Source organism: Hemicordylus capensis, chromosome 6 (genome assembly GCF_027244095.1).
Source record: "Hemicordylus capensis ecotype Gifberg chromosome 6, rHemCap1.1.pri, whole genome shotgun sequence".
Classification (NCBI taxonomy): Eukaryota; Metazoa; Chordata; class Lepidosauria; order Squamata; family Cordylidae; genus Hemicordylus; species Hemicordylus capensis.
In genome coordinates, this window is record NC_069662.1 from 25,282,845 (window position 1) to 25,297,176 (window position 14,332).

At 47.2% G+C, this 14,332-nt stretch overlaps 1 protein-coding gene across 1 annotated transcript in view; it reads left to right on the top strand.

Annotated features, from left to right (window-relative positions):
* Positions 1-14,332, top strand: part of LOC128330590 (vomeronasal type-2 receptor 26-like) — a 44,550-nt gene that overhangs the window by 8,530 nt on the left and 21,688 nt on the right. The window contains exons 4-5 of the mRNA XM_053263684.1: positions 6,713-7,134; positions 7,813-7,904. Of these exons, the coding sequence (XP_053119659.1) occupies positions 6,713-7,134; positions 7,813-7,904 (514 nt within the window). The remainder of the gene's footprint in view (positions 1-6,712; positions 7,135-7,812; positions 7,905-14,332) is intronic.

The window sequence follows — 14,332 nt, forward strand, 5'->3', positions numbered from 1 at the left end:
TTCAATGACCAACCATGAATCCACTCTCATTTGCTAACTTTAAAGACACATAAACTTCCCAAATCACTTAAAAATAAGCCCTTTGCCCAATTCCTTTCAAATAATTATGATAGCTTCCTTGCTCCCCCTTGGAGCCTGACCACCAGCGGCCTGTGTGCGGCCACGGCAGTGGCCCCGCTGACCCCACCCCCTGTGTCTGACATCAGATGTGGGGCTAGCCATGTGCCCCACATCTGACGTCAGACCTGGTGGGCGTGGTCTGGCCCGCGAACGGAGCCTTGAGGCTCCGTTCAGGAGTTGGAGTTTAACTCCCAAAGGGGTCGCACAGCCTCTTCAGGGAGCTAAACTAAGGCTGGCGCAGCCAGGGGCAGCTCTTCCCTGCAGGTTACATTTAAATAGAATGCATCTGAACTTGACTGGGTGCAGGTTTAGCTGCACGGCCCCTCAGGAGCTACTTAGGCTGGCGCTACTGTGCAGCCCCCACTCAGGAGCTAAACCTGCAACCCCTGATGTCAGATGAGGGGTGGGGAGTGCAGGGCTGTGAGGCACGATGCCTGATTGGGCATGGCCAGGGTTCCTTGTCCCCGTTGGCCCAATGGTGGCTCCGCCCCTGACCTGAACCAGGAAAAGGAACTTGGAAGCATTTCATACTACCTTGGCATTCCAATAGAAAGAGAGAAGGATGGACGCTACCTTCTCAACCACAAAAGGAAATAGAAAGCCTAGAACTTACAGGTGCCAATCAAGTCAGTACACCAATGGATTCAAATGTCCAGAAGCAAGATGGAGATAGTGCACCTTTACCAACTAACACAGAAATGCAATTGGCAAGCTTCCTTTTAGAGCCAGAGTGACAAGGACAGATATTGCTGCAGCGGTTGGAATCCTGAACAGAAAAGTAAGTGGACTGACCAAGAATAACGGGACTGCAGTCAAAAGGCAAGGATGAAACCTGAATTGTACTGCACACTACGCATTAGAGATTCCAGCAAGCAGCAACCCCAGGCTACTGGGATACATGGACACAAACTGGGCTGAAGCCTGAGCTGATTGCAAGTCCACCAGTGGACACATGTTTTTCTAAGGAGAAAGAAAGAAAGAAAGAAAGAAAGAAAGAAAGAAAGAAAGAAAGAAAGAAAGAAAGAAAGAAAGAAAGATTTTAATTAATTAATTTATATACTGTCTGACTCTAAAGGTTCTAGTTGGTTCACAAAAATAAACATAATAAAGAAAAATAAATAAAAGAAACAGTTAAAACAACACTATAAAACAATTTAAAACATTTAAAGATTACTACAAGCCAGGTGGGGGGAAAGTGTCTTAATGGCTGTTTTGAAGGCTGGTAAAGATATTAAGCTACAAATATCCAGAGGGAGTGCATTCCACAGCCCAGGAGCAACTACAGAGAAGGCCCCCTCCTGAGCCACCATCAGACAGGCTGCCAGCATATGGGGACCGACCTCTCTCAATGATCATGCAGAATAAGGCACTCTCTCAGGTATCCCAGTCCTAAGCTATAAGCAGCTAATTCAATTGCTTTAAAACAGACATAATATGATTTCTCTGAGAAACCCCGGGGATGAAACTCACAGCTGTATTTTGGGCCAACTGAACCACACACAAAGGAAGCCCTGCATAGAGTGCATTGCAGTAGTCAAGCCTAGAGGTTACCATAGAGTGCACCACAGTTCTGAGATGGATGCTACTGTCATATCAACTGAAGTCAGTGGCGTAACTACAAAAGGGCCAGGGGAGACAGTTGTTTCCATGCCCACTGCCTTGGCCCGCCCCCCAGAGGCAAGTCACATGACTGACTCCCCCAGCCGCGCACCTGCCCGGGCTTGCTTCAGTTGTATTCATCCTCAGAAACTGATGTGAGTGTTAAGACCTGGAGCTACCAGAACAGTATGTCTTTCTCTAGTACCATTAAATGACTTGCATTGTCCACAATTTACAAAACCTTTTTAAAAAATAATTTAGGATGATGTTCTATTGTGGCACATAGGTGTTATATATATCTACTAGGCAACCCGCACAGAGCATCTGTGCACTCTTTGGGACTAGCTGCTCCCCCCTCCCTCCAGCCCCACTCTCCCACCCCCTCCCTCCCTTCTGCCCCACACTCTTGCCCCTCTTGCCCTCCCTCCCACCCCACTCTCTTGCCCCCTCCCCTCCCTCCCACCCCACTCTCTTGCCCCCTCCCCTCCCTCCCACCCCACTCTCTCTTGCCCTCCCCCTCCCACCCCTCTCTCTCACCCTCCTGCCCCACTCTTTCTTGCCCTCCCTCCCCCTCTCCCCCTTGCCCCACTCTCTCTTGCCCTCCCTCCCCTGATGCTCTCTCCTGCCCTTCCCCTTCCCCTCTCCCCTGCCCCACTCTCTCTTGCCCTCCCTCCCCCTGATCCTCTCTCCTGCCCTTCCCCTCTCCCCCACCCCACTCTCTTCCCCTCCCCTCCCCCACGCTCTCTTCCCCTCCTTCCCCTCCCCCATGCTCTTGCCCTCTCCCCTGTCCCCTGCTATCTTGCCCTCCCCTCCTCCATGTTCTCATGCCCTCCCCCTGCCCCATGCTCTCTTACCCTCACCCTCACCCTGCTCTCCTGCCTTCCCCCTGCCCCCTGCTCTCTTCCCCTCCTCTGCTCTCTTGCCTTCCTGCTCTCTTGCCCTCCCCTCCCCCCTTCCCCCGCTCTCTTGCCCTCCCTCCCCTCCCCCACTCTCTCCTCCACCTTCCCTTCTCCCCATTTTATTCTCCTTACCGGGTAGTGGGCGGCCAAAAAGATCCCCGTCGCCACTCCTCCTCCTGGGCGGCGAACAGGGAAGTCCCACCACCCGGTTCCCTCCCACCCCAGCATCCCACAGGCACCTGGCCTTGGCGGCAGGTTCCGCCACCTCCTGGTCGAAAGCCAACTTCACGGCTGGGCCCAGCGCCTGCGCTGCCTGGCCCACCGCCGGGCCGAGTGCCACCTCTGCGGCCAGGCCTGCTGCCGCCGCTTGCCGACCTCTGCAGCCAACCTCTTCGGGGCTGGCTACCTCTTCCCCCATCCCCACCTTCTGCCCAAGTCTCTGGGTGGGGATGGGCCCAGGCTGCCAGGCCGAGTGCCGCCTCCACCGCCAGGCCCGCCGCCTCGTCTCACTTCTGCGGCTGGGCCGGACCCGCCACCACTGTTGCCGTGGCCTAGCCTGCTGCAGGCCAATTCTCCTGGGTGCACCAGCCAATCAGGTGCCTCCATCATCCAACCAATCAGGCTGGGTGCCAGGACGCAGATTTGAAGGCACACCCAGGAGAAATAAATCTATATCTATATCTATATCTATATCTATATCTATATCTATATCTATATCTATATCTATATAGATATATACATTTTACCATGCTTTTTGTTCTATTATGGCACATAGGTGTTATCTATATCGAAATTGATATCTATAAATTTTACTATGCTGTTTGTTACCACTATTCAGCCTCATTTAAGATTTCTTTACTTCATAAGCTGAGTTTCAGGGGGGGGGCATTTTAAAATCTTGTATCTGGGCCCACTCCAACCTTGCTACACCCCTGACTTAAGTTGATAGAAAACACTCCTGGCCATAGCTTCAACCTGAGAAACCAGAGTGAGGCTTGGGTCCAGAATCACTATCAAGCTATGCACCTGTTCCTGTGAGGGGAGTGCAACCAAATCCAGATCTGGGAGATGTATTGTGCCCCTCCAAGTATGGGCCCATTACCATGAGTGCCTCTGTCTTGCTTGGATTCAGCTTCAGTTTATTATCACTCATCCTGTACATTACTGCCTGTAGGCAGGCATTAAAGGGGGTTATGCCATTTCCTGATGATATTGTCATGGAGAAATTTATCTGGGTGTCATCAGCATATTGATAGCACCTTGTTCCAAATCTCCTGATAATCTAACCCAGTGGTTTGATTAGATTTTTTAAAGCATTAGAGATGGGCGGGGGGAGAATTGAGGGACACCATCCTCCCCACAGCCTGCTCTAAAGCTAGTTTGCAATGGATCTAGATAATCAGTATCTTCCAAACCTGCCTGATCAGCAACCACCCTCTCAATTATCTTGCCCACCCAAGACACGCCTATAATTATCCATCACCAAGGGCTCTAGGGAAGGCTTATTAAGTAAAGGACTCACAATTGCCTCCCTCAAACATGGAGGCTTCCTGCTGTCCCTCAGTGAGGTGCTGTCATTCACAGAAGCAGAGTACTTTTCACCTACTGAGGTATGCAAAGAAGCTGTGTGGATATACAAACTACTGCTGGATTTTGGGACTGAAGAAACAAAACCTACTGAGATGTTTGAAGACAACCAAAGATGTATTCCGCTTCCACAGATGCAGAAATTCAAGACTCACTCAAAGCACACTGACACAGATCACCACTGCATTTGAGATGCACAAAGAGAAGGGGCTGGTCAAGTTGAAGTACTGTCCAACTGAAGGAGATGATGGCAGATGGACTGAACAAACCAGCCACTACCAAGAGCTTGGTTCCAGATGCTTTGTGAGAAGATGGGAGTCGTGAACCGGTGTGACAGGTGATGAAAAGGGGTGTTGGAGATCCAGCTCCAATCTTTACCTGCTCCCATGTTGTCTTCAATCAGCTGGCTAGTCACATGGCTCAGCTAGCTTAGGAGAGCTTGTGTGTGTGTGTGTGTGTGTGTGTGTATGCTTCATGATGTCCTGCTAAAACTGAAATGCAGTGCACTCTTTTCTGTTATCTGATACTGCTCTCTAGCAACAGGGATTGGGGAAAGCATTTCATCATACCCTGCAACATATATGGAAGGAGAAAAAGGTTGCATTGCAGGAGGCATACCATAGGTGTTGCAAGCATGCCCTGTTGTACTGGTGCAATGTTAGTCTGAAGCAGATCCTGACTTAGTGGAAATAGCTAGCAGAACATCCTTCCACCAGTTCAGGGCTGCACAAAATCTGCTCTCCAGATGTGTTTGGGTCATCCCTAGGGATGTGCAAAAAATTTCGGGCACAGAACGATCTGTGCCCGAAATGAACAATTTCGGGTGATTCGGGGCTGAACCGAATCACCCCCGATGTCCCCTGAATTTTTTCGTGCATGAGCCGAATCACCCGAATTTCGGGCACAAAAAATTCGGGTGATTCGGTTCATGGTTGATTTTTGGCGATTTTTTAAAGTTTTAGTGACTTTGGGGCAGTTTGGGGGCATAGCATGGGATCTGGGCAAAAAGAGTGGGGTGGGGTGGTAGTGCCTAATGGGTGCAGGCTACCACCCCAATTTCAGGGGGATTGGGCAAAGGGCTGATTTTTGGTAAATTTCTGAAATTTTCATGTCTTTGGGGCAGATTGGGGCATATTGGGGCAGAAAGTGGGGCCTGGGGCAGAATAGTGGGGTGGGGTGGTAGTGCCTAATGGGTGCAGGCTACCACCCCAATTTCAGGGGGTTTGGACAAAGGGGTGATTTTTTGAGAATTTTTGAAGTTTTGGTGACTTTGGGGCAGTTTGGGGGCAGAAAGTGGATCTGCCCCAAAAGAGTGGGGTGCAGTGGTAGTGCCTAATGGGTCGAGGCTACCACACCAATTTCAGGGGGATTGGGCAGAGGGCTGATTTTTTTGAGAATTTTTGAAGTTTGGGTGTCTTTGGGGCAGATTGGGGGCAGAAAGTGGATCTGCCCCAAAGGAGTGGGGTGGGCTGCTAGATAGTGTCTAATGGGTGGAGGCTACCACCCATCCCCAATTTAGGAGTGATTGGGCAGGGGGTGAATTTTGGTGAATTTATTTTTATGAGGTTTGTCTTCATAAGGTGAAGTGTGCTAAATTGATTACTTCCTCATATTATTCATAGTAAAGGAAAGTGTGAAAAAGTGAAAGTGGGGTCATGAGAGTTGTTTAATTGAAAAAAATCTCATTTGCTATGATAGAATGAGAATTCACACCTCAGAAGTTTTTTCTGAGGTGTGAATTCTCATTATCAGCCCTTTGCCCAATCCCCCTGAATCAGCCCTTTGCCCAATCCCCCTGAAATTGGGGTGGTAGCCTGCACCCATTAGGCACTACCACCCCACCCCACTCCTTTTGCCCAAATCCCATGCTATGCCCCCGAACTGCCCCAAAGTCACTAAAATTTTAAAAATTCACAAAAAATCAGGACTTTGCCCAATCCCCCTGAAACTGGGGTGGTAGACTCTACCCATTGGGAACTACCACCCCACCCCACAATTTTGCCCCTGGGCCCCTTCTTACCCCCCGAATCGATTCAGATTCGGATTCGGATTAAATCCGAATCCGAACCGAATCAAGGGTGATTCGGGTGACCCAGATTCGGGCACAAAACAGAACGGGGGTGATTCGGCTCGGGTCCAAGCTGAATCACCCGAAAATCCGAATTGCACACCCCTAGTCATCCCCAGCCACAGTGACTAAATTTCAGGTATGATGGGAGTTACAGTCTCACATCTACGGGAGAGGGGAAGGCTGAGGTTGTGCTGCCTTGCACTACTGCAGTGTTAGTCTGGTTGCCAGTCTCCATATTGGAGGTGCACTATGTACAGTTATGCATGATCATCATCACCATCACCTTTTGGCAGACTTCACAGAGTCAGCATTTAATGGATCCAGGAATCTTGAAAGTGAAAAGAGTTATTTTTATGGAAGGAAGAGCTACATACTGTCTACATGGGATAGACAGTGTATAAGCGTGATCAAGATTATACATTGCATTTTTTTTCAGATATGAAAGACTGTAATAAATGCATGGATGGAAACTATCCAAACAAAAAACAGGATTTCTGTATTCCAAAGGCCATAAGCTTCTTGTCGTATGAAGAACCTTTGGGCATCAGTTTAGCCTCTTGTGCCCTTTTTCTTTCTTTGATCACAGCCCTGGTGCTCGGAATTTTTATGAAGCACCACAACACACCCATGGTCAAAGCCAACAACCAGATCCTCACCTACACTCTCCTCGTCTCCCTCATGCTCTGCTTTCTGTGTTCATTGCTGTTCATTGGCCGCCCAGCCGAGGTGATGTGTCTCCTCCAACAACCTGCTTTTGGCATCATCTTCTCAGTGGCTGTTTCTTGTGTCTTGGCAAAAACCATCACTGTCATCATGGCATTCATGGCAACCAGACCAGGATCTAGCATGAGGAAATGGGTGGGTAAAAGACTGGCCATCTCTATTGTTATTTCCTGCTGCTTTATTCAAGCAAGCATTTGTACTGTGTGGCTGGCAACTTCTTCTCCTTTCCCAGATGTTGACATGCATTCAGTCATTGAAGAAACTGTACTGCAATGTAACGAGGGCTCAACTGCCATGTTTTACTGTGTCTTGGGCTATATGGCCTTCTTGGCCACCGTCAGCCTGACTGTGGCTTTCTTTGCCAGGAAGTTACCCGACAGTTTCAATGAAGCCAAATTCATCACTTTCAGCATGTTGGTCTTTTGCAGTGTGTGGTTATCCTTTGTCCCAGCCTACTTGAGCTCCAAGGGGAAATACATGGTCGCTGTGGAGGTCTTCTCTATATTAACTTCCAGTGCTGGCTTGTTGCTTAGCATCTTTTCCCCAAAATGTTACATTATCATGTTGAGGCCTGCACTGAATAATAGGGATCATCTAATGAGAAGAAAGTGATGGTCTGGAGAGGTAATGAGGCTATACACACACATGCAAAAGCGGGCTAAAGGTGCCCAGCCTGTTTTTGCATGCATGTATAGAATGCCAGGATCCTGGCGGCACCATGGCGGCAAATCCACCTAAGAAGTCTCTCTTCAAAACAAGGTTAGGAGAGTGAGTGCTCTCCTAACCTCATTTTTAAAATTGTCTGTCAGCCAGGATGTCAGCCTGGACCTCGACCCTCGCTGCTGCCTTGGTGTGTGGGGAATGCATCCAGCACAGGACAGGGGAAGTGATCATCTGTGGTGTAGGTAAGTCTATCCCACCTTCCCTGCAGCCTGCTCTAGAGCCCTTCTCACTGGTTGTGGAAAAAGGCTCAATATCTATTTTTCCATTGAAGATGCTTTCTTTAATAACCCACTTTTGCCTCCTTTGTTGCCTTAACGTCACTTGACCATACTGCCCTTGAACAAATTACTATTCTGGTACATCCTGCTTTTGAACACTGAAGTTCTACATGGCACCCAATCTGACTGAGTACATGGATGCTTCATTTCCTCAGTAGGGCCAATAATTCTATAATCGGACAGTTTTGTTCTAGTGTAGAACCTCCCTGTTCCAGGGTTGTCTATACTTGAATAGTAGTCCATTGGCTCCGAGTGGGAATGGTTTCCTGGGATTTCCTTGCTGCATTTGTTTGGAACTTTCCAGAAGCATTTGGTTGAGCAATTTGAGAAAGAGGATGCAGGGCTTGAGTACACAAGCCTTTTCGAGCAGCAGCTTGATAAGTGAACCTGCAAATCTACATGTATAGCATACCTACAAGGTAGTAAACTTCATTAAACGCAATTGGGCATGTTTCCAAATAATGAGAGAACGGTGAAAAAAAAATCTGGAAAATGATGTTGAGGTAAAAATAATTGAAACATCTTTTTAAAAATATGATGAGAAACAAACCATTTATTGGAGATGGAGCTCATGAAGGCATCGACTCTTAGCACTAGCAACCCCATTGACCACGATGGGCATTCGGGGTAGAGACAGCCAGTAAGGGCATTGCCTCTCTGATCATGCTTTGTCCACTCGATTCCCCTTTGTTAGACTCATGTTTCATTCTCTCACCTGGAGGTTATTCACAAATGGCTTTATGGCCTGGAGAGCGAATTTGCTTCAGAGCAGATTCGAGGCAGTTTAATTCAGGGGATTAGATGGACTGTCCACAGAGCCATCCTCCTCCCCGCATTCCCTGCAATCTTTTTCCTGTGCATTCTCGCTTACTCTGGGATTTTCCTCCAACCAATCACAAATCACATCAGAGAGGAGGAGAGGGAGATAGCTTTGTTGCTGTTAGTTTGACAGCTACAGAGGAGCAGAAGACAGCATGACAAGTTGCCAAAAGCTGGATCAGCAGCAGAATGCTTAACCCTTGCCTTTGTGAGTGACTGCCTTCATCACCTCATGTTCCCCCCCACCCCTGCCACCAGATGATTTAAGAGGTACAGAGGGAAGTTTAAAGCAGAAATCAGAACTTCGTTTTCTTTCTGTCATGAAGAAAATTGCAGGCTAATGGAATCAGCTCATACAAAAGGGCTCAGGTTACATCCATTCTGCATATCTAAAGCCTAACTCACCTACACTGAGTTTTGAAAAACTCTGAATTACTGGCATGGCCACTCCACACATCAAAGGAGAAGCAGTGGGGCACAACAAAAGCCTCAGATTCCCCCCCCCCCCGCCAAAAGCCTCTGAAACTAGAAGATTTTTTTAAAGCCGGACATACTTCCAGCTAAGCCAGAATGCACAGCCTTAATTCGGGGAAAAACAGAGTCCTGTCTGTACTGATCCCTGATAGCCCACAGGGACTTCGGGGAAAATACAGCTAATGTGTGGATTGGCACACTCCATGCTGGAGGAGATTTCAAGTAAAAGTCCTGTGTGTAAAGCTTCCTGGAGAGAGAGCGACTTCCACCTCCCTTCCCCCTTTGATCTGTGTAGCAAGCAGTTACGCATGATGGATATCTGATGGATTTGCTAAATAAACTACTGTATTTAGAAATTTAACTTCAGGTCTCCAGACAATATTAGATTATATTCACTTATTCATGGTTTCTGAGATAACGGAATATCCAAATGCGTGCCAGATAGGAGCTGGGGAGAGTGGCAATTTACAGTTTATACTTCCTGACCCATCAGCAGATGTGTGGGATGAGTGGGAAGTTTTAAGGTTTAATTGGAAACTCTCCCCACCTCCCAGTTGGTTCACAGGAAGGCTGAAAGAAGCCACGCAAATGGTGCGGGGCTCTCTCCCACCATCTCTTAGCACCAGGCTTGAGGAGTCCACCTGAGTGGAGGGGGTGGTCTCCAACCACCCCTTTACATACCAGGATGCTTAAAGAGGACAGGAAAGGTCTCTTGCCACTCTCACCACACTCTCATGCTTTCCATTTCCAAGCCAGGGTGGGCAGGGGCTCTCCCACCGCCTCCTTAAGCACTGGGATGCTAAAACTGGTGCTGGGAAAGGCACCTCACCACTTTGTGCTGCTTCTTTCAGCCTCCCTGTGCAGCAGCTGGAAGTGGGAAGAGTGGCCATTTATACTTTATACCTCCCAGCCTGTCAGTTGAAGGGTGGGGAGGATTCAAGTATAAATCACCACTCTCCTCTCTTTTCAGATGGCCTGCAGGGAGCCTATAAGAGCTGCACCAGTGGCTGGAGTTTCTTAAACTGGAGTTTAAAGAGTTTCCCAGCCACTAATGCATCCTGTGTCAAAGCTAATCCCATTGTTTGTGGATTAGGTTAAGAGCTAACCATGGATTCAGGGTGCTGCAGAGTTTCCCCAGAACATAACTCTCGTGATATTGGTGGACTTCCTGTATTCTCTTTTACCATGTAGCACTGAATTACTATTGTGTTCTACTCTAGAACATGGAGGTTCTACATCAGAGCCAAACTGCCTGTGGCTATGGAAGCTTAATTTGACAATAGAGAGGAAATGAAGCCTCCATATTCACTGGCAGTTTTGATGTCATGTAGAACCTCCATATTCAGAGGTGTAACTAGGGAAAACAGTGCCCGGGGCAAGCACTGAAATTGCACCCCCTGTCACGCCCCCCGGCCCCCCTCAACATACATCTGACTGACACACATGTTTCAGAAAACTTTTATTTTAAAAATTTTAAAAATTACAAAAATTACCAAAAATTTCAAAATGCACTACATACTTAGGTTTTTCCTCACAACAACCCTGTGAAGTTGGCTTGTATCTCAAACATCAGAATTATGATGCAATGATGACTATTATGATTATGATGCCCCTCCCTTACGGTGCCAAGTGCTGGATGAGCAATGCCAATGGGGGGGGGGGGGGCCCACCGGGACCGGGGGAGGGGGACTGCTCTGCAAATAAATAAATAAATAAATAAATAAATAAAAATTTTCGGCGAATCGGCGGGGGCACTTTTTGGCGCCCCCTGCCAAGTGGTGCCCGGGGCATGTGCCCCCCCTATAGTTACGCCTATGTCCATATTCAAGACAGTCTGCACCAGAATAATCATTTATTGGCACTGCATGGGAATGGCTTGTTTCTCACCCATGTTTTAAAAAGGGTATAAACTCCATTAAACTCAGTGGGACACTCTTCAAAATAAAGAGGGAATAGTTAAGCAATCCTTGAAAAAATGACAATGGGGGGGGGAATGGAAATATCTTTTTTTTTAAAAAATGGGGATGGGAAATGGCATGGCCTAACTTCTTCTTTTATATTTAGTGGGACTACTTTGAATAACTTTCCTCAAGTCAGCTATTAACCATTCAGCAGGAGTATGTGGCTTAAATGGGAGAAACATACTCTTTCTTTGATTGGAGGCAATGTGCACAATTTTTAAAAGGTACTATATCCCCAAGTCCTGCTGTGCTGCTTCATCATGGTGGTGGGGGAAGGTTTTCCTGGGAGGGATGAGCAAAGTGCACCTGGAGGTATACTCCCAGAAGGGTCACCCAAGGCACAAAGGTCATCTTAGCTGCCCAGCTAAAGCAAGCAGGCACCTTTATTGGGCAGCAGCAATACAGGAATGTGCTGGAGCCGGACGGTCACTTTAGTGACAACAACCAAGGCATCATGTCATACTCCCTGCATGGGAGAAGGCAATGGTAAAGCAATCCTGTATGATATCAGGAAAACTACATGGATAGATAAGATAATTGTTGATGTAGTGCTGGATGATGGGCCCCTCAGGTCAGATGGTACTCAACATGCTACTGAGGAAGATCTGAGGAACTTTCAGAGTACCTATGGTGTTTATGACACGGTTAGATTACAACCTTTTGGACATCTAGCTGCTGGTATTGCCATACTGGGGGTGAGGGAGGTCTGAAGCTGCAAAGCCAGAATTACAGTGGGTATATGGAACATAAGAAACATGAATATGGGAAAGCTTGACATAGTGAATGATGAAATGAATCGACTACACATTGACATCTTGGGCATAAGTGAATTAAAATGGACTGGAATTGGACACTTCCATAAGTCAGAAAATCATACCATTTACTATTCAGGACATGAAAAAGAAAGAAGGAATGGTGTTGCTTTCATAGTCAGGAAGGATATAGTGGCCATGACAGTACTTGGGTACAATATGGTCAGTGACCGAATGAATTAGATTTACGGACAACCCATTAATATGACAGCTTTTCAAGTCGATGCCCGAATGACTGATGCAGAAGAAGAGCAGGTTGATGAGTTTTATGCTCAAGTTCAGTCTGAAATTGACAGTATTTTTAACACATGGGGTCTTGAGGGCACTACCAGCAGCTGAACTCACAAGAATGTAGGAATATGAAACAAATAATGCATATTTTCATATAATTTATGAAAATATGCATTAGCATAAACATCTCAACACAAAACTTAACATATTCCCATCCCACATATTTCTTTCCACACTCCTCCCTCTGTCTCTAATGCAGTGGTCATGCTTGGCTGCCTGGCACAGGTCACAGTCATGCTTGGCCGCCCAGCAGGCTGGCAGTGCAGTACAGTGACCACAACATTTGGGACAGACTAAAGAGGATTGGGAGGCCCCTGCGGTGTGTGGAGGCCCTGGAATTGTGCTTGGAAGTCGGGAGGTAAGAGCACCTCTGAGTGAAACCAAGTCTTTCTTTTAATAAGCCCCCTTGAAACTCTCCTCCTCTCTGTGCTCCTTTTTTTTTGCTCTCAGGGCTGGTTTGATGACATTTCCGAAGGCCTTCTCATTCACATTGTGTAGGCGGGCATCCTCATTTCCTCATCTCAGGCAGATTCAGATGGGTGAATGCAGTTCACCAGATACCAGATCCATGTTGTTGGAAGTGAAGGACTATGTGCTTTCTCTTGTCTCAATGACATAGGAGGACAGACTAGTGAGTCAGAGGGCTAAGGAGGTCAATACATTGGTCATTCCTTCTCTACTGCTCTGACACTATCTCTTTGGTATGTAGATTGCTACTCTTGGGGACTTCCTTCCAGCCACTTCCTACGTCCTTCCCTTTTTCCCCTTCCTCCTACCTTGCAACATGCACACTCCTCTCCCTTGCACCATGTGTGCAGAGATGCAGAATCCATCTGCATCCAGCTAGCTAGCTAGATTAGAGATCCCATCTCCTCACTTTCCTATCTAGAATGGAGTTCTCTAATAAATACTACTTATATTGATTTGAAACTATGAACTGGCTCCAAGTTACTTTACTCTCAGCATACACGCATGCCTAACTAAATTCCGCTGTGTTGTACCTCTGTGCACTCTGCTATAATGAAAAAGGGTTTCTCTTACGAGAGAGAATTCCCAACACATGTAGCCTTTTGAAGTTCAAGCAGGACTTTGAATCTGGCCTGGAAGCCAACTGCTCACCAGGTAAGCTACCGAAGGATAGATGTAATACTTATGTACAACTAGTGCCCACAAACACCCCTGCAACAGCATTTTGAAGCAGTTGGAACTTCTGAATCACCTTCAAAGGCAGCACCATATAAAGCACATTACAGCAATTTGTCTTATAGACAACTACTTGGAGGAAATGTCTATCAATGGCCACTAGTCTTGATGGCTATAGGCTACCTCCATGTTCAAAGGTAGGTTGCCTCTCAATACCCACTTTGGGAACTTTTTGTAAACTGCTTTGGGAACTTTTGTTGAAAAGCGGTATATAAATATTCATAGTTTTCATAGTACCCATTATAGGGCAGCAACAGCAGGACTGGGGGCATGCCTTCATCTTCTGGTTGTGTGGCTTTCCAAGGCATCTGGTGGGCCACTGTGGGAAACAGGGTGTTCGACTAGATAGTTCTTATGCCTGATCCAGCAAGGCCTCACGTTATTAATCCAATGTGGATGTAACCAGTGGATAAGTAAAAGAGATCAGATCCAGTTTCTCCAGGTAGAATCACAACTGGTGTAACAGGAGATGCCAGTAAAAGTCATTCCTGGACACCGCTACTGCTTGAGCCTCCAAGGAAAGTGGGGGGAGTGCAACCTCCTCTAAGACCAGATTTATCTCACTGCTTGGATTATTCATTTGACTGACCCAGAGCAATTCCAATTTATTTGGATACCATTTGTTTACCCCCAGCTAAACCAGAACAGATGGCAGAGGAGGAGTAACTACTGCTCAAACTGCCCTCTTTGGTTATAAAAGCAGTTCTTTTGCTCCCCTCCTTGTATGACCAGCAGAAAAGCAATGCATTGTTGTGGTCTCTGGACATAGTGG